The sequence below is a fragment of the Carassius auratus genome, unplaced genomic scaffold, assembly GCF_003368295.1.
Source record: "Carassius auratus strain Wakin unplaced genomic scaffold, ASM336829v1 scaf_tig00215268, whole genome shotgun sequence".
NCBI classification, from domain to species: Eukaryota; Metazoa; Chordata; class Actinopteri; order Cypriniformes; family Cyprinidae; genus Carassius; species Carassius auratus.
Window position 1 is genome coordinate 160,233 of NW_020528016.1, and position 19,768 is coordinate 180,000.

Here is a 19,768-nt window from a genome sequence, read left to right on the forward strand (position 1 = left end):
TCATTGCAATCATAATCTGGCATAATTATAAACATTAGATATATCTGTATGAATAAATTGGTAAACTTTGACTCAATGTGATCTGAAATGCTTGAACAGTAATATTAAATAATAGTAATATACATTTTTTCTAGATGAATCCCTCAACAAGCCCATAAACTGTAATGTTTTAGTCTTTAGTGAGCTCATTAGTGGTCTTCCGGTGACATCTAGTGGTTATAATTGCAATTTTTTATTCAACACTGGGTTTTGAAGCTTTATAAATATTACAGTGTTCTTTTTTACCTAATCTCTGTTAAATTTTGCATGATTGTTTAGAAAAAATACAGATCTAATGCATGTGTGATTATATTACCCCTTTTTTTTTTTTGCAGTTTAATGCCATTCACAACAGAAATCTTTTGTTTTTTAGGCCATTTTAACTGTTATAGCACCAGCTATTTTCTGATCTTAATGAAACTTTGCATGCTTGGTGGGTCATCTTTCACATGTTATAACCAAGTTTCATAAAGTTTTGAGTTTTTGTTTCAGTTTTATAGGCTTTAGGTTACATGTGGCCACGGCCCTTTCCTAAATGACCTCTTATAGCTAACCAAAGGACAAAATGCAACATATTTTTGAAAATTATTGATCTAGAGAGTCCTGAGAATATTACTGCAGTGGTTTGATCAAGACTGAACAAAAAACCAGGTGACCCAAAACATTCAAATTCGTGGACCAATTTTACGAAAAAGGCTATAACTCGGGAACAAAATGAGATATCTTCACCAAACTCAGAACTCATATGCATGAACAAAAACTTTAGTCAAATTATTATTTTTTTTCCATATCTGCCACTTGGTGGCGCTACAGGATGAAAAAAAATCAAATGGCTATAACTAAGCAACCGTTGATCCAATCAACTTGAAAAACTTGGAACTTTTATTAACGATTTTCAGCCATTTCAATTACAATCATGCAATTATTAATTTCATTATTCATTGTTGCATTTGGTCTGATGCTACATATGCTTAGCTCCTGATGTTGCCGCTGGAATGCTTGGCCCCGTGATTGCTGCTTGCAGCTATATTTTATTATGTATTTATTTATTTATTATTATTGTTGTTGTTAGTATTATTAAATCTTTAAAAAGCAGGAACAGTCTTTCCCATTTGTGTTTTCATAAAGTATTTTACTTGTATATCTGCCTTCTAATATCCAGATAACCAAAGTACTTCTTCAGGAGTACCCAAAGTTGCAAAACTTAAGAGGTGGTTGGCTGCTCCAAAAAGCCTCAGGTAAGTTTATGATACCAAATGCATTTACATATTTTTTATCTTTTTACCAACATTGTTATTTTTTTTCACACGTCTATTTAAAAGGGGGCAGTGGACAAAGGAAAACAACATCTCTGGCCCAGGATTCCCAGGGCTACACAGCAAAAATATTGAAGACGTCCTCTAACAACAGGAAGAATGTCATCGTCCCCCTCCAAGAAGAAATCGATATAACCCCGTTGCCATATAATGCACCTGAATTTCATAACATGCCCAAAAACATCTGCATGACCTGTGGTATATCAGTCCCATTACAGTTGCTGCCATGTCACCTTGAGGATTGTCAAAGTAATAATGCGGTAAGTGATATTTCAGTGTCATTCACAAAAAAAGAAAAAGTATATTCTTTAAGTCCCAGGTCAGGTGTGCTGTTACACTGTTAAATTTTTTTTTTTTTTTTTTGAGCAAACAGCTGTTGTTGTTTTTTTTTTTTTTTTTTTTTTTTTTTTTTTACCTATTTTTGTACATTTTTGAGTTTACTCCACTTTTGTTTGTATAAAACTGAAAACAAGTTGAGCTGAAGCTGGCATTTAACTTTTTAAGTCTTCTCAACTATTTTTTACAGTGCTGTAAAAATCTAAAAAATCAAAAGTTGAGAAAACTCAAAAAATCTGCTGAAGCTGGTTGCCTTAAACATTTAAGTTTTTGTTTTTACAGTGTAGGTTTCTTCAGCTATCACACATTTATATACTTACTGTATATATGGTGGGCTCAGCTGCTACCCTCAGTCACACTTCTTGAATCCGAAAATCTTCTTAAATATAGCCATCTATTATTCTTGAAGTATTTCTGTTATGCTCTTTTACAATAAAGAAACTTTATGGCATGGTTATAATGAGCCTCTTTTTCAGATAGAATAAAAATATAATCTGAATTATTTTTTTTTTTTTTTCAGATAGAATCTGAACCTGACAAGGAAAAAGAAAATGAAGAGGCCCATGGACTGAGCCATGAGTCAGATGTAATTTGTCTGGTAAGAGACTGTCTTGGTTAAAAAGTAATGACAAAACTTAAGCTAAAGCAGTCACTGGTAAATTGAGGATGTATCCTGAGAAAATATTTAACTCTGTTTATAAAAATATTAAAGGACCTTTTGTACAATATTAAATGATTGACCACCGGTCATTTTTATGACTTTAAACTTTAAACATTTTATTTTTTAAACTGTCTTTAACTGTTACTGCTAGTCTGTGTTTGTTTCTGGTTCTCTCGTAAAGTCAGCATATACTGTTTTTAGACAATAAACTTGATTGTGCCTAGTCATAAGATCATAAGCAATGTGCTTATGGTTTGCTTGTAGACCTGTTTGATGTCATATTGAGTCTGTCTCATTCTTCAGGATGCCTGTCCGATATGTGGAGAAGAATTTTCTGCAGAAGTGATGCCTTACCATGCCAGTACATGTGGAGAAAGGTACTGTAGAAATGTTAGAGTTGTGAACAGTAGGGAGAGATTTTCTTTTTTTTTTTTGTCCACAACAAATACAGTCACTGTTTTACCAAAAAAAAAAAAAGAGAGAGAGAGAGAAGAATTAAAGCTGCAAGCAGCGATGAATGGGCCCTCGCACCCGGGCTCACCGGCAGCGAGTGGCTTTAGTAAATAGGTGAACGGTGAGAAATATGCGTTTAAACTCATAAATATAAGTAGAATATATCAATGTTTATTCCAGATATGTTCCAATCTTCCTGTTGCCCGCAGGTGGCGCTATCATTATAATGGAATATTGGCCTTCAGATGTGTTTATGGCAGGACTCTTATCGAACATGTGAAGTTTGGGGAAGATTGAACATTTTATGCCTGAGTTACAACAACTTATCTTGCTGTGGCGAGACATCAAATTTTGTCATGGCGTTATGGACACGCCCTTTAATAAAAACTTAAGATCTCCACAATTTAACATTGCACAGGCCTTTAGATTAGACTGACCACAAAAAATACATTAATGTGAAAAGATTTCTTGTAGTAGTTGGTCGCAGCGTAAAACATGTCACTTCAGGTTGCCAGCAGGTGGCGCTATGACTATAACTGAATATGGGCATGTAGATCTGTTAAGGGCAGAAGTCTTAACTAACATGTGAAGTTTGGGGCAGATTGGACATTGTATGTCTGAGTTACAGCAACTTCCTTTTTCATGGCGAAACATCGAAATTTGTCAGGCCGCCATGGACACGCCCTTTAACGAAACCTTAAGATCTTCGCAATTTAGGGTCGCAAAGGCCTTTAGATTGAACTTATCAGGTTTGGTGGTGATCTGAATAAATCTCTAGGAGGAGTTCGTTAAAGTACAACCCCTGAAAATGGCAAAAACAACGCCAGTTTTGCAGAGAAAATTCTAAATAACCGGCTTCCTGTTGGGATTCGGATTTCGTACCAAGATACTTTTTTGTAGGTATTGGTGTGTTACATGTGTGTACCGATTTTTGTACATGTACGTGAAACATAGCTCGAGGCTCACTCCGTTGAAAGTGTATAGGTGGCGCTATCGAGCCATTCTGCCACACCCGGTGGAATATTGGCCTGCAGATCTGTTCAGGTCAGGACTCTTATCACACATGTGAAGTTTGGGGAAGATCGGACATTTTATGCCTGAGTTATAACATCTTTTATTCACATGGCGAGACATCGAACTTCGCCATGGTGCCGTGGACACGCCTTTTAACGAAAATTCAAGATCTTCACAACTGAACATCGCACATGCCTTTAGATTAGACTGACCACAAAAAAGACATTGATGTCAAAAAATTTCTAGGAGTAGTTCGTCACAGCGTAAAATATGTCACTTCCCGTTGCCAATAGGTGGCGCTATGACTATAACTGAATATGGGCATGTCAATCTGTTCAGGTTAGGAGTCTCATCAAACATGTGAAGTTTGGGGCAGATTGGACATTGTATGTGTGAGTTATAGCAACTTTTTTCGTGGTGAATCATCGAAATTCACCAGGCCGCCATGGACACTCCCTTCAATGAAATTTTAACATCGCAAATGCCTTTAGATTAGGCATACCAAATTTGGTGTTGATTTGAAGAAATCTCTAGGAGGAGTTCGTTAAAATACAACACATGGAAATTACACAAAATTTGCTCATAATATTAAAAATAACCGACTTCCTGTTGGGTTTAGAATTTTGCTCCATGAGTCTTTTTTGTAGGTATTGGTGTGTTACATATGTGTGCCAATTTCCGTGCATGTACATGAAACATAGCTGGAAGGCTGTTGATTTTCTTAGTATAGGTGGCGCTGTCGAGCCATTTTGCCACACCCTTTTCTGAATCCTATATCAGATGAAAATTTTCACCAGGTTTGATGCGTGTGCAAAGTTTCATGACTTTTTGAGCATGTTTAAGCCCTCAAAAATGCGATTCATTCGGGAGAAGAAGAAGAAGCGGAATAATAATAAGAAACGAAGCAGATACAAGAGGGTCCTCACACCTCGGTGCTCGGGCCCTAATTTATGGCATTTCTGGTTCAATTGAGTTGAAACAAATGATCAATTAAGAAAATCTCAAATTTGGGATATCATACTGCAAACAATTCTCATTAGGCTTATGTTACATCTTTTAGATGTATTCTAATGTTTAGTTTTCAAATGTTCCTTAAAGCCTAGATGGGCAATGGATGTTTATGTATTTTACTGTAGTTTCCCTGAGATTTTCCCCTCGATTATGGATGGAAACTCTGTTGATGAAACTGCCTCATTACCATCCCAAAGCACTACTTTCCAACTTGATCCTGATCATTTAACACCTGGGCCATCAGTTTCAGCTGAAAGTGCACCTTCAATGTGTGATGGTACTGATTTTGTGCGTTTTATTCTCTCAGAATGAAAAAGTTTATGTAAAAATTATTTCCATGATACCATACCATGAGTTTTTTTTGGCCACAGATTGGAAGAGGATTGAGCTTCCAGAAAGGGCAGCTATACAGTACAGGCGGCGTGCACTTCGACAAAAAGAAGATGAGCCCCCACTGAAAGTAAGAATTGATATTAGAGAAGACATGGAGGACCAGGAGGGGAGAATAATACATTTTTACAAGGTCCCCAAAATTGATTGGACTAGACCTCTTCAAAGCCGATTGGAAGGTACTATAACAATATTAAACTTAATAATGTAACTAATAATGAAATCTTGTCATTACTAGAAACCAAACATCCTGTCCCATTGGATTTTGTCATACACTATATTCCTTTAATTATTTACACTTTTTAATGATACAACTTACATGTTCTTATTAACACATTTTAAAGCAGTTTACAAAATTTTTACATATTTTTTTTTTTAGGGGATGTTGCCACTGGGGATGGTGTTCAGCGCCATTTTTTTCAGCATGGTGATGCACAAGCTGCAGAATGGATTCCTCTTTAATGTCGGTTAGTTCTTTCATGGAATATCATCAAGGAGGTTATTTTAACAACATTAAAGAGAAAGTTTCAATATTTTACTTACCCTCCTGTTTAAAACCCATATGGCTGTCTTTCTTGTTTATAGGATAGTTTTGGACAAAAATCTCTTATAATTTTAAAGCCTCAAAATCTTTCTGGAACCATTGTATGGAAAACAGCCCATACTATTCTGGCAAATAGCTTTTTTTGCGATCTGTAGCAGAAACACAGCCATACATGTTTAGAATAAAATAAAATAATTGATGTCTATAAAAAGATGTCAGTTACCGTTTTGTAAGCACTGTGTGATCAGTGTACTGACAAACATTGTCACCTTAACTAAAAATGCTTTGGGTTTCCTGCTTAACAAACAGGAAATGGAAACGGAACTGCATTATTTGAAGGGCAAGCTGACCACCTTATCCCATCTACTTCCCAAGTCCTTTTGCAGAGTAACTTGTTTGTGATGGCAGGCAGGATTATTGGTCATTCTTTCCTCCATGGTGGGCCTTCATTAGCAGGTGTGAGCCCAGCAATTGTACATGTATTATTAGGTGGCTCCCCACAAACAGCAACCATCACAATTGAAGATGTGGCTGACATCGACATTAGGGAGACAATACAGATGGTAGGTTGGTAGGTGCCATATTGGTAGAGGTAAATGTGTTTGTATATTTAATTGTATTCTTTCACTATTCATACAGCTTGCTGTAGGTGATTTAAAGAATGATTTTACTGAGGATCAAAAGGCAGCCATTAACCAACTGGCAATGTCTTGGGACCTTCCAGTGTTGACTACAACCAACCGCACTTGGCTGTTACACAATCTTCTTCAGCATGCAGTAAGTGTATTTGGTAAGACTATTTTAAGGTGGCCATGTTACAGGTACTTACAGTTATAATAACAATAAATTAACCGTAATCCTAACCCTAACCATGTAGTAAGTACATGTAGTTAATTAATATTACTCGGTACTTAAATTTATAATTAAACTGTAACCAGAACACCTTAAAATAAATTGTAAATTGTTTTTTTTTTCTTTTATAAGCAATTGAACTTTATGCAGAAGTTCAGCAGTAGACCATTAAATTAGGCTTATGTGAAAATCAGTCAAATGTGAAAAACTGTTAAATCAGAAAGCAACCCCTATTTCCTAATTACATTAATGATCATTCAAATAGGATTCACTAATTTATTTTATCTGTCATATTCAGGTGCTGACAAGAACCTGGCGACAAGTAAAACAACTCAGACAAGGACTGAAGGAGTCAATGGTATGGCAGTTATTGGAGGCCCGACCTGATGTGGCATCTGTGATATTTCCAAGACAGTCAATGGCTGACTGCAGTACACAGGTGATTTATTCAGTTAAACTACCAACTTTAATTATCATAACATTAATTCCTACTTTGTTTTATACATGTGAAGTATGCCCTTTTTGAATACTAAAATTATAATTAGGTTCTCTTAAACAACATCAACTGGCCCATGGAAGATGAAGAGGGGGACAATGAACCCCCATTTACCACCCAGTGCAGAATTTCAGGGTACCTTAGGAAGTTTGTTGAGACTGGTATGTTGTTTTGTACTTTACTAATAGCAAAACTAGCAATTGAGCTGTTTGTTGCTGAAACAAATCCATATACAGACAAATCGTTTCTGTTTGCATCATTGATGAATATTTAAGAGGTCTTTACATAAACTTGCTTATGTATTGTAAAATTTGTGTTTTAATAACGTATGTTCTTCATATATCTGCTCCATTTCAGCTGATCAATGTAAATTGAAACAGCTTGTCAAATTCTGGGTGGGCTGGGAGCTACCAATGAAGGAAATGCAGGTGAAAGTGGTGCAGGCAGAAAACCCTACATCCTCCACCTGTTTTTGCATTCTTCGTCTACCAGCTCATTACACGACTTATGACCATTTCAAAAAACACCTAGAAAGCTGTATTGCCACTAGTGATGTTGGTTTTGGCCTTGTATAAAATTACATAAACGGCTTTAAATTGAAAATATCAAAGTGAAACGATAATTTCAGACATTAAGACATTTTCATGTTTGTTTTACTGTAAATGTCAAAATAGGTAAAAGGAACCGTTTTAGAATGTTTAGCTGTTGCAGTGTTTTACTTATTATGATGCTTTTGTGTAATTAAATAACCCAGACTGTTTATATTCATGTGTTCAAATAATACTGTTAATTGTTAACTTAACATTTAAACTTTTTTTGAGACAGCTACAGTTGGAGTAAGACAAAAGTCTGCTTAAAGTGAATACATTTATTTTGTCTTCTACAGTAAAATATCAAAACAGAACTTGTTCTTTGTGGCTTTTTTTGGGGGGAGGGTTATCTCAAAGATATTTCCACTGTCTTACATATAGCCAATACTATGCATGTACTGCAGTGTAGCAATGTAAACATCTGCCCCAAAATTTCCTGATGGTTGCATTGGGTCCACAGCAGCCTTTAGTTCATTAAGTTCCTCAGAACTCAGTGGACATTCAATTTCAGGAACCTGGATGCCAGAATTTGTGTCACTGGGGATAAGGCCGCTGCTTTCCCAGTCAATTTGTGGAATCTGTAGATTCTGTAAGAAAAAATAAAATTAGTAAAAAAAAAAGGGAATAAGAATAGATTAAAAAAAAAGGAAAAAATAAACCATGCCTACCTCATCACACTCTTCTGAATGGTACTGCTGCCCCAGTTGCCACAGCTGATTAGGAGAGAGGTTGCCCTCTGATGAAAGGGGATGGTTGTCCCATCCATCTCTAAATATATTGAGATGGACTTGGAGCCGTGGGATAAAGGCATAGTGACAGCAGAAGATGTGAAGACTGCTGGACAGATCAAGATGCCCATCCTCTTCCAGCTGGTGCAGAACATGGTAGAAGTGGGAGGTAACCGCAGTGAACACATCCCGCCACAATCGCTCAATTCTGTTTTAAGCAAAGGAGTGGAAAATATTTTGACATGGTCAGCACTTTAAAAGAAGCCCAAGTAATTTATACAATGATATTTTATTATAAAGGCTGCAACTTACAGGTTTCATTAAATTTTTTTTTTTTCAAATAATAATTTGATAAAACCTAACCTTTGTGTGCACACAACAATAATATGGCATAATTGCACAATCTTCAGTTTAATTTTTAAAAGGGTTTTTTTCTATTGTTATAATGCTAATTTTACAATGTTTAAAATCTATTGCACAACTGAGCTTATATTACAGTTTTAGCTATTAAAATAGTTCAGTGTTGTATGTAATAGCAAAGTTATTATATTTCATTTAATTTTTTTTATTAACTCTTGTTCAATTTTATTAAGTTAATTTAGAAAACATTATTTTTTTTGTTCGTTACATAGCCCTAGTATTGCCAAAAGCATCGTAACTTAAGCACTTGAAAATCATTGTAGATCTACGAGTGCTCTGCTGTAATCGTTAAGCCCTAAGTGCATCCTAAGAAGACAGATTTATGCGGTCACCTGCAGGACAATCAGCAGATTACACCTTTAACTTGATTCAAGTGCAATGTGATTATAATATAAGAATTTGATTGTACTTTATTGTACATTTTATTACTCGTTTTTTGTTAATGTTTTTAAAGGAATTTATAAATTAAAAATAAACAAAAAAATTGTGTGAAGTATAATATTCTACGTATAATGCAATATAAAATAATATAATAAAAATATTATATTTGTCTGGAGTTGTCTGGAATATTTTAATAACCAAGCTACTACAGTACTACATTTACGAGCCATTCTATAAATTGAAATTTCAGCACTTGACAAACGGCCCTGTTCAGCGGAGCTGACATGAAAATTGGCCCGATGCCTGGCCTGAGGGGCCAGAGCTTAAATACAGGGCTCTATCTTATTAACAGCCCCAATATACATGCTAAATGATCAGTGCACAAGGGTTAAATATCATCTTATATCAAAATTTACCTCTGATTGTGAACACTTTTACCAGCAATGAAGCTACTTCTCCCCGTTCCTCGGACAGAGAACATAAGGCAGGCCACATCTACACTCTCCCCTCCATGATCCCCCCGAACCCTGGCAAAAAATATATTGGTAACACATAATGCGACAGCATATAGTATTTATTAATCTTTCAGATTTATATAAAATGATTTTAGCATCACAATAATTTAATCCTCTATTTTTCTTATTTCATACAAAAAAATACATTTTTAAAAAGCAGCAACTGCCAGTGGCCAATTTTTACCTCAGTGGAAATCCAAACTTCTGAACTGCCTCATGGAAAAAAGACAGTGTTGTGGAAGCCAGATTGTTATTTGACACACCAAGGTACATTATCTACATTAATACACAAAATAATTTTTAATAATTATTCTACATATTAACATGTTAGTAGTCTTTAGAATATTATACCACTGAAGTTGCATGTTTTAACAAGTTTAAGAATCAAAATAACTATAATTCACTAATTCATCACTCTTCTAGCCTAAGTAAGCAGTGTCTTTATCTTTACCTTCCTGGAGAAGCCATCGATGCTTTCAAATATCACAATGTTATACCTTGAAAAAGTATATTTCTGTCACATATGCTGAACTGAGCATACAATATATACTTAAATAAAATAAAATAAAAAATGTTTACTTAACTTACCGTATCAACTTGTGGTTTGTGTCAATGTGCATCAGGGACTTTGGGCTGGGCACAGAATATGTCCTCCTAACCACACATCCTAATTGTGACATCCTGGAAACAATGCTTGCAGTGTCAACTCGATGCATTGAAGAACGAACTCTATCCCACTGTACCCGATGACCTTGTGCTCTCAGCAGACCCATCATCATTCTGTAACCTGCATTCGGATTGCTTGTGTGGATTGTTGCCACAAGTGAGTCTAGCTCTGCATCTGCAATGTTGCTGTAGGTTGCCTTCACAGATAATCCCCATTCCACCATGCGTCTATGAATTGTAAACTTGGACACCCCTAGCAACCTTGCAATACATGTCACAGGCAATCCTAATGTAAGCAGTTGGGATACAGAGTCTTCAGAAATCAGAATCCGTGGACGGCCATTTTTTCCTCTCTCTTGGGAAACCATGATGTGTGGATCCATGTTAGTATTTCTTATGGCTATCTGGTGTACTTGATAAAGTGCATCATACAGTTCATCTGGAATGGGTATCTGATTTGAGATGGCACTAAAAATGACCAGCTCCTGAGAACACGTAAATTCTAAGAAGTCCATGTCAAGAGGAATGCGTTCCAGCCAAAGTGACAGACGTGTGTAAAGCCGTTGTAATAAATGGTTCAACAACAATTCCTCCAAGATGATATGAATAAATCAATAATAATAAAAAAAAATGTAAATCCTTCAATTCATCTATCATCTAACAATGCTTTTTATGTAGTATTAAGCTTTAGTATTTTCAATAGGTAAAGGCATGGGGAGTGGTAGCTAGTAAAAAGATCACATCGCGGCAATCTGGAATACTTCATTATAACCAAATAATGTGTAATAAACAGCATGTAACATCATAATCAATTGGCCATTGTCTCAAAATAAACCCCATTTAGTGTGATAACATGGTGACACTTCGCGTTGGCGTTCTTATCACCTTCTCGTCATTTATTACGTTAACGTTACATCAAAGAAAATGCCTTAAATAATGAATTATGTTGAGCATTTACACCCACATTTAAACAAATGGCAAAAAGTTATTTTTGTGTGGATAGTAGTCGTCATCAGTGATACATATCAGTCAAGGAAAACATAATAATGATTTGATTTTTTAAACTGTCTTAATTTATTAAAAATAAAAACCTACCCTGGGATTGTTTGATGCCTCCATCGTGATGACAGACTGCTACATTGACCGCCAAACGGCGCGATCTGCTCTATGAGGTGACATCATCGCATACATAAAAACATCCCATTTCATTGGCTGACTCCAACCAATAAACGATTTTTTTTTTTTTTAGTGCAATATAAAATCCCTTCAGGATATTTAATGAAAATATTGTCCAAGTGTTTTAAAAATGAAGCATACATATGCATAAAAATGTTTTTTTCAGCATGCCAAGTCGCACTGGCTGGCGTTGTTCATTGGTCAGGCATCAACCAATAAAACGGATTCAATCACCCCCCAACCCCCCCCCTGTTCTCTCGCGTCTGCGTTGCCGTTTACAAGTGCACAAGTCAGTTTTGCAACAGGAGTATCGCAAAAAGAGTAGCAAAAGTCAAAGCGCCAGGAATTGAACTTGTACTGCCAGATCTGAGAGGTTGTAAGCGCCGACTTGAGGTTGTACAGCGAAACTGAAGTAAAGTGCAAAAGACACACATTTGTGTCTGTCATTTTGTACATGTGAATGACATTTTACACATTTGTAACTTTTAATCTGCAAGTTCAGCTTTAAAACAGGGGTTTTTTGATCATTGTCTGTGTGTGCAAATCGAAAGATTCAGCTTTTCACATCAGGGTCGTGAGTGTAAATTTCAATTTACAAATACAAATATTAATATGACAAGTTCTCAAATTCCAACTTACAACCTCTCCAGTTTTGCAACTGATTTACCTCCATACACGAGGAGGAGAGATCACTGATTTACATCTTAAAATATTCAGTTTCTTTTTTTTTGTATCTCTATAAAATGTCACAGCCATGTTTTTGTTTTACAGCTTTAGATCGTAAAATAATTTCTTGCATCTCTATAAGAAGCAGAGGTCACAGACTTGTTTTTGTTTTCCAGCGGTTTAACATACGCTTCTGGCATGTGTACGCTGAGATGCTGGACCAGAGGAGGACAGACATGCTGTACGGACGCGTAACCAGGTATGATCGCACACCTAATGAGAACTTATGCTTGCATCAATGGAATCAGATATGATGATTAAGGCTTTCCAGTGGTGTGACATGCACTTCAGACATGTGCGACGTGACATGTTTTTGACTTGAGTTCTTTGTAATATTTTCCGTTTTTTGTGTTATGCACTATTTATGTATTTGTGTGGTTACTACATTGGTGCCTGTCGTCTTGACAATTTTAGGGAGATGCCACTTTAACTGCAAGGAGATCAGGGAGATGCTCCGGCCTTCTGGATACAGACAGCCCAGGCCCTGTGGAGAAAGAAGCAGCACAAACCACATATTACTATTTGTTTAGATATGTATTAGTATTGCTTAATTTGTGTGTTTGTCAACTCACAAACTGTCACACAGAGACTTGTAAGAATAAATGTGAGTGAGCTGTACAGATTTAGTGCTTAATTTCAATTCCCTTTATTTTGAAATGATGAAAATGAAAAATCATGAAAGAATGGTAGAAACCTCAGTTTGTTTTCATGCCAAGAGTTCAAAAGATAGCATCCATTCAATTGTTTTAGAAAGAAAAAAAAAAAACACTTTTTTCTGTTTAACTCTCTTACAGTTTTTTTTTTTTATTCGCTTTGGTACTATTTTCACAAGTAAGGTGTACATTTTCAAAACTCTTAGTACAAAAATCCAAACTGATCACACTTGTAACAGCTTGTCATTCTTTCAAAACCTGATTTCATGCTTTCATTACAGTTATAGACTTTTCAGTCCACATAGTCATTGTTTCAAACACAAGATTATTGTAATATGTAATGAAAACATTTGGTTTAATCACATAAACACAACGGTACGATCTTCTTTCAATGTAGTACTTTTAACATAAACTGCAAACAATGCAAGATACATGTTTCAAATCACCGTTGTTGCTGAAATAATTACAGTAATACAGGCTATGCCACATTAGAAAATACACATGCATAACCTATGTAATTGAATCCATAATGCTTGTAATAGTATATATCCAGTGTGTTATCAGAAGGTGTTATGAAGCACAACCATGAGGCTCTGTGCTAACAGAGTTTGCTGGCAATAAAGTAAATTATTTCACCCTATACCATTTTACTGAATCTATACTGTAGTGGACCTTTAGAGAGGAGGGGTGAGTTACAGTAATTCGGCAGTCTCTACCATGGTAATCTGTTTACAGTATTGCATACATACACTCCTGAACAAAATCTTAAGACCATGGGATGCATCGCAAGTTTTACACATTTTGCACTAGTGGATCATAACCGGGTTGTAAGTGCTGCTTCAAAATGCCAAAAGAAAAAACAGGATCAAGAGACAAAAAATAGAGCGTAGGCAATTTATTGAAAACTGTATTTAAAGTCAAACAGGCTGTTCATCAACTGATCAAAAATTTAAGACCATAGCCCAAAAATAAACTCACAACAGAACTAGAAGTGTCAAAAAAGGACTCAGTAGTGAGTAGCCCCACCGTTCTTGTTGATCACTTCAAACACTCGTTTCGGCATGCTTGATGCGACTGTTTCCAGGAGGCTGGTGGGAACGTTGGTCCATGTGGTGAAGATGGCTTCACGAAGGGCATCCACGGTCTGGAACTGACGTCTGTTTTTGTAAACTTCCCTTGCCATCCATCCCCAAATGTTCTCAATGGGATTTAGATCAGGGGAACACGCAGGATGGTCCAAAAGAGCAACGTTATTCTCCTGGAAGAAGTCCTTCGTCAGGCGGGCGTTGTGAATTGCAGCGTTGTCCTGTTGAAAGACCCAGTCATTACCACACAGACCCGGCCCCTCGGTCAAGAGGGATGCCCGCTGCAACAGATCCACATAGCCAGTCGCCGTTTGACGCCCCTGCACAACCTGAAGCTCCATTTTCCCATTGAAGGAAAAAGCTCCCCAGATCATGATGGAGCCTCCTCCACTGTGCCGCGTAGAAAACATCTCAGGTGGGATCTCCTTGTCATGCCAGTAACCTTGGAAGCCATCAGGACCATCCAGGTTAAATTTTTACTCGTCAGAGAATAAAACTTTCTTCTACCTTTCAATGTCCCATGTTTGGTGCTCCCTTGCAAATTCCAAATGGGCAAGTTTGTGTCGTGGGAGGAGACGTGGCCTTTGAAGACGTTTTTTGTTCTTGAAGCCCTTCTCTAGCAGATGACGTCTTATGGTTATTGGACTGCAGTCAGCATCAGTAAGGGCCTTAATTTGGGTCGAGGATCGACCTGTGTCTTCACGGACAACCCATCGGATCCTGTGGCTCAGTGCAGGTGAAATCTTTTTGGGTCTACCACTTGCCTTTTTTGTCCCATAACTCTCAGGATTTTTTAAGAAATGTGTCTTACTGCGTCCAACCTCGGCAGCGATGGCGCGTTGTGTGAGACCTTGCTTGTGCAGCTCAACAATCCTGCCACGTTCAAAAAGAGAAAGCCTTTTTGCCTTTGCCATCAGGAAATTTTGACAGTATGACTGCTTGAAGAACAATGACATGAAAGCCATATTTTTGTGCAGATTTGACCTTTTTTTGGGCTATGGTCTTAAACTTTTGATCAGCTGATGAACAGCCTGTTTGACTTTAAATGCAGTTTTCAATAAATTGCCTACTCTCTATTTTTTATCTCTTGCTCCTGTTTCTTCTTTTGGCATTTTGAAGCAGCACTTACAACCCGGTTATGATCCACTAGTGCGAAATGTGTAAAATTTGCAAGCATCCCCTGGTCTTAAGATTTTGTTCAGGAGTGTACATACATACTCTAATGTAAAATGCTGTATTTGATGCCATCTGTCTCCCTTCTACTGATGCATCTCTGATCAATCTGATGTTTTACAGTCATTGACTGTTTCCTCTCCCTTATACTCTATTCTGTTTTACAGTATTTTCACAAATGGCAAATTTCTCTGTATCTCTCTCTTTCTCACACACACACACACACACACACACACGTGTGTGCACACAATTTGAACATCGTGGTGGTTATTATCTATAAATCACTTATGTAAAAATAATTCAAACATTTGGTTATCCATATCAGAAATTGTAAACAAGTTCTATAGAAACTGTGTATTGAATCAATATTTATAGAGATTTACCAAATGATTCATTGATTAACCATTGAGATCAGTTGGATTAAATCATAGACAAATGTAGTAAACTGAACAAGAAGAGATGCAAATCAAAGGTTTGATAGTAAGAGCTTTATGAAAGGCAGTTACTTTGAATGAAACATTTATGTAGGCGAAACACTTATTTTGTGTTGTGAAAAGGATACTTTGTGATTTTGAGTATTGTACTTACACAATTGAAAACATGATGAAATGTTTGAAAAAAGTGCACTTTTGATGATCTGTTGTGATATTAGCACTAAGAGTTTTGAAAATGTACACCTAACTTATTTCACTTCTACAAGACCAATCTTACATCTATATTCCAAAGAATTCTTGAATTACAACCATTTAAGTTCGTAATGTGCATTTTCATGTCTATTAAAAAAAGGATGATGCTTGTTAAGGGGTTAAAACAACCAACAAACCCGCCAACAAACAAACGCACCATTCTCCGGCCCTGCTGAAGTTGTTGCGGTGGAGCGCGAGCTCGAGAGATAAAGCCATGATAGTCGACGAAGAAACTGTAATGTTGGGATTCGTAATGAAAAGAAATAAACAAGAAGAGAGGACGAGTTGTTTTCAACCGTTTACAACATTGTCAACGCTTTACTTTACTCCTCTTCTTACTTTTCCAACCACAGACAATTCTCTCTTTCAGCCTCTAGCGGATTGGATCAGTATTGTGTAACAGACGTGAACAAACACACTCACACGTGGGTTTCCTTGTGCTTGCCTTTATCTTTTGGAAATAAAATGTCACAAATCACTTTGGCTGAAGATAAACTACTGCAGACATTCAAGACCACAGCAGCGACACTCAAATCTGCTGGAGTACGGCAAGACTTGTATGATTCATATTAAACATATACTATAACAGTATACATGAAACTGAAACAATATCCCTGTAATTAATAATACAGTGTACTCATACAGGACAATAATTCGATAACAGGAAAACACCAATTGTTAACATTTATAACTAAATCACGGAAGCAACATACCTTTTGGAAATAAAATGTCACAAATCACTTTGGCTGAAGATAAACTACTGCAGACATTCAAGACTAGAAAAATAGAAATTACACATTCACTCAACTCATAATACAAATAATTGTCATAATGTTGAGACATAGACAATAACCACTCTAATTGAACTCGTTCACACTGGTGTGACGCATGTGGAAATTCAGTACATATTATAACAACTTTAACAATCCTGTTAAAGCATTAAATGGATTAAATATACGTTCAAATACATGTATGAAAGATATTGCAATCGAAAAGATCCACTTAAAACATATCATTATTACAATTAATCTGTTAATGAGTTAGAGCGTGAAAAATCATACATACCCACAGCAGCGACACTCAAATCTGCTGGAGTACGGCAAGAGAAGAGCGACAAAATACACTGTCTGCAGTACCATTAATAGCCACAGGAGGGGAGCCTTTGAACACCAATGAATTTAACCAAATGCTTATTTTATGAAATTCACACATCAAAACTCTTAAATTAAGTACTCTTTTTAACCCTGTTACATCTGCAGTCCATGAACATTAACACAGAACATAAGATTCCCCTCTTTCTTTTAGGAAAGACTTAACAAGTGGGATTATTCAGCCCAATTTCCATCCATTTATTAATTATGCCCTTAAACTATAAGTTTACTTCTGTATCTTATAACATATAAATTAACTAACATATGAATAAACACAGTCAACATATGTTTTCAGTTACTTCCCTTCTACAACAATAGTGTTCTTTTAGTCACTTTTTTCTTTCTTTTCGGTTTTCCTTTACTAGGCTTTCCTTTACTTTATTTAGGCTGTTTAGCCCGAGTGCTCTTAACTGGCTCACACACAACATTCTCTGTTCCAGGGTTAACCTGAGCAATCAGATAGCTAGATAGATAGATAGATAGAAACAGTCAGATAGATAGACAGATAGATATATATAGATAGATAGATAGATAGATAGATAGATAGATAGATAGATAGATAGATAGATAGATAGATAGACAGATAGTGTTGTGGAAATTCTAATTCAATAACAATTTGTAGAGGCTGAGAATGAAAAACCAAACAGACTTTTGTCTTTGTATTGCTTTAATTCTCTGCAGAGAATGATCTGGTTTACACACAGTTTCCGAGTCTGTATGCATAGAGATAACACACAGACTTACAGCCCACTTTTTATAGAATGTAAAAAGATACATTGAAGGAAAGACTAGGACCTTTGAGCCAATCATGTTGCTCAGTGTACAATCACATCATAACACATGCACATCTCATGCACATCTCATAGTAGATGCCTGGTTACTCTCAAAAACTGCCCATCCCTGGTACACAGTTTCCCCTTAAATGTTGTCATTCAACCTAAAGCAGTTATGTGCACAAGTTACATAAAATAACTTCATGTCCCTATGGACTATATATACTAACTTATTCATTGTATGTTAACAAAGATACTTAAATGAGATTAATGCAATTAATGCCAAATTAACAAAACCAAAAATGTCCATAACGATAGATAGATAGATAGATAGATAGATAGATAGATAGATAGATAGATATTAGTTTTATGATATTTCTGTACAGAATTTGATGAAGTGTTGGGTTAATAAACGTTTATAGAGCCTAGGGACTAGCATGTTTAAAATGGTGGGGTCAGTGTTAGTGGGTTAAGGTTAGTGGTTAGTGAGGCTAAGGCTAGCAGTTTTGAGGTTCAGGTTTAGGGGTTAGTTTGGGGTTAAATGCAACTAGGTATATGCATATGCGATCTGATTGGCCAAAGCTTACCTGTCCGTATCTTTTGAAGCGTAGGTCCGATGTGCACATAACTGGTATCGTTGGATTCAGAAAGCGGCCTTCTTTCAGGTAGCGTGGATGTATGGAAGAAAGTATGTTGCTTTAAAATCCAATGTGACCGTACAACAGTCTAAAGTTCGACAAAAAGAAAGTCAGTCACTTTTTTTTTCCTTTTTTCTCTTTCTGTGTGTTGTTGTCTCTCTGCACTGGAAGCTTATGTCACTAAAACAAATTCCTTGAATGAGCAAGCCTACTTGGCAATAAAGCCCCTTCTGATTCTGGTAAAGTCAAAAAATACATCCAAATGAAATAACCTGTGAAATCAATTGTCTTTTTAGCAAGAAGGTATTACAAGCCTTTATCAAAACAGTTTTCCAGCCAGTTTGTGTGAGTGTGTGCACGGGTGTGTGAGTGTGTGTAAGAGAGTGTGTGTGTGTGAGAGAGAGAGTGTGTGTGTGTGTGAGTGAGAGAGTGTGTGTGTGTGAGTGAGCGTGTGTGAGAGAGTGTGTGTGTGTGTGTGTGTGTATGTGTGTGTGTGAGAGGAGTGTGTGTGTGAGTGAGCCTGTGTGTGAGAGAGTGTGTGTGAGAGAGCGTGTGTGAGAGTGTGTGTGAGTGAGAGAGTGTGTGTGTGTGTGTGTGTGTGCGTGAGAGTGTGTGTGTGTGTGAGTGTGTGAGAGAGTAAGTGAGTGTGTGTGTGAGAGAGAGTGTGTGTGAGTGAGCGTGTAATGTGTTTTCCAGTGTTGAAGCATAGCTTTGGTTGTGGAGGCCCTCAAGTCTGTGGATTTCTGTAAGTTCAATCAACAGGTCCCGAGATTACCAACAAGGTCAAAAGGTCAACCTGTCTGGCATCGATGGCAGAATGAACTCAATGATGAAAATATTTTTATAAATATTCTTATTTATATAATTATATAATTGGGATTAGAAGTGTCTGGGGTGTTTATGCACGGGCAATTTGACCTCGGGCTGTAGCCTTTTTGTAGTTATTTTGGGCATGGTTTATGGTCCTTTTGGTGTGAGAGAGATTATACTGTTTGTGAATGCATTTCTTCTCTGGCTTCCTGATGGGATAGTTCAAGTTCACATACAGGGTGACGAGAAGCCAAAAGTGTTCAGGTAACACTACCTGAGAAATGAATTATTTGAATTCATCTACATGTGTGTCTACAATTATCTAATTATTCTATACCGTTATTTTGGGAGTAATAGATCAAAAATGCTCTTCAAGAGAGAAGATGAATTAAAGATGCACTTTCTAAAAATTGTGTATTCCTTAAATCTATGTCTGTATCAGCCCTTAACTCCAAGGGGTGGGTGGGGGGAGTGCATGTACAGTT

At 36.6% G+C, this 19,768-nt stretch overlaps 2 protein-coding genes across 47 annotated transcripts in view; one reads left to right on the forward strand and one right to left on the reverse strand.

Annotated features, from left to right (window-relative positions):
- The window catches only part of LOC113094166 (uncharacterized), a 34,916-nt gene extending 26,900 nt beyond the window's left edge, over positions 1-8,016 (forward strand). For 41 of the 43 annotated variants that reach the window (XM_026259864.1, XM_026259843.1, XM_026259863.1 and 38 more), the window contains 12 exons: positions 1,202-1,277; positions 1,363-1,615; positions 2,212-2,289; positions 2,656-2,729; positions 4,956-5,107; positions 5,202-5,399; positions 5,600-5,687; positions 6,074-6,327; positions 6,404-6,541; positions 6,915-7,055; positions 7,162-7,273; positions 7,470-8,016. In XM_026259864.1, the coding sequence (XP_026115649.1) occupies positions 1,202-1,277; positions 1,363-1,615; positions 2,212-2,289; positions 2,656-2,729; positions 4,956-5,107; positions 5,202-5,399; positions 5,600-5,682 (914 nt within the window). In that variant the 3' untranslated portion in view covers positions 5,683-5,687; positions 6,074-6,327; positions 6,404-6,541; ... (1 more) ...; positions 7,162-7,273; positions 7,470-8,016. Of the gene's footprint in view, positions 1-1,201; positions 1,278-1,362; positions 1,616-2,211; positions 2,290-2,655; positions 2,730-4,955; positions 5,108-5,201; positions 5,400-5,599; positions 5,688-6,073; positions 6,328-6,403; positions 6,555-6,914; positions 7,056-7,161; positions 7,274-7,469 lie in introns of all 43 variants that reach the window. The other 2 variants (XM_026259869.1, XM_026259871.1) reach the window with 2 other exon arrangements.
- LOC113094164 (uncharacterized) lies at positions 7,966-17,153 on the reverse strand. Of its 4 annotated transcripts, XM_026259827.1 has the most exons (9): positions 16,977-17,153; positions 16,625-16,687; positions 16,049-16,362; positions 10,335-12,798; positions 10,198-10,243; positions 9,931-10,022; positions 9,648-9,758; positions 8,371-8,638; positions 7,966-8,289 (listed from the first exon to the last, which is right to left on the reverse strand). In XM_026259827.1, exons 4-9 carry the CDS (start codon positions 10,925-10,927, stop codon positions 8,074-8,076), a joined length of 1,326 nt encoding a protein of 441 aa, XP_026115612.1. In that variant the 5' UTR covers positions 10,928-12,798; positions 16,049-16,362; positions 16,625-16,687; positions 16,977-17,153; the 3' UTR covers positions 7,966-8,073. The 4 variants fall into 4 exon arrangements, with proteins under 4 accessions (XP_026115612.1, XP_026115611.1, XP_026115613.1 ...); XM_026259826.1 differs by having other exon boundaries at positions 16,069-17,153; XM_026259828.1 differs by having other exon boundaries at positions 9,670-9,758; positions 16,049-17,153.
- Positions 17,154-19,768: the final 2,615 nt, after the last annotated feature.

Bases quoted from the DNA above. Each gene is read 5' to 3' on its own strand.
- LOC113094164 (XM_026259827.1), bottom strand. From the start codon at position 10,927: ATGGACTTCTTAGAATTTACGTGTTCTCAGGAGCTGGTCATTTTTAGT. The intron at 9,759-9,930 runs GTAAAAATTGGC...ATTTTTTGCCAG, and splicing joins AAGTTTGGATTTCCACTGAG to GGTTCGGGGGGATCATGGAG. The intron at 8,290-8,370 runs GTAGGCATGGTT...TTTTTCTTACAG, and splicing joins ATTCAGAAGAGTGTGATGAG to AATCTACAGATTCCACAAAT.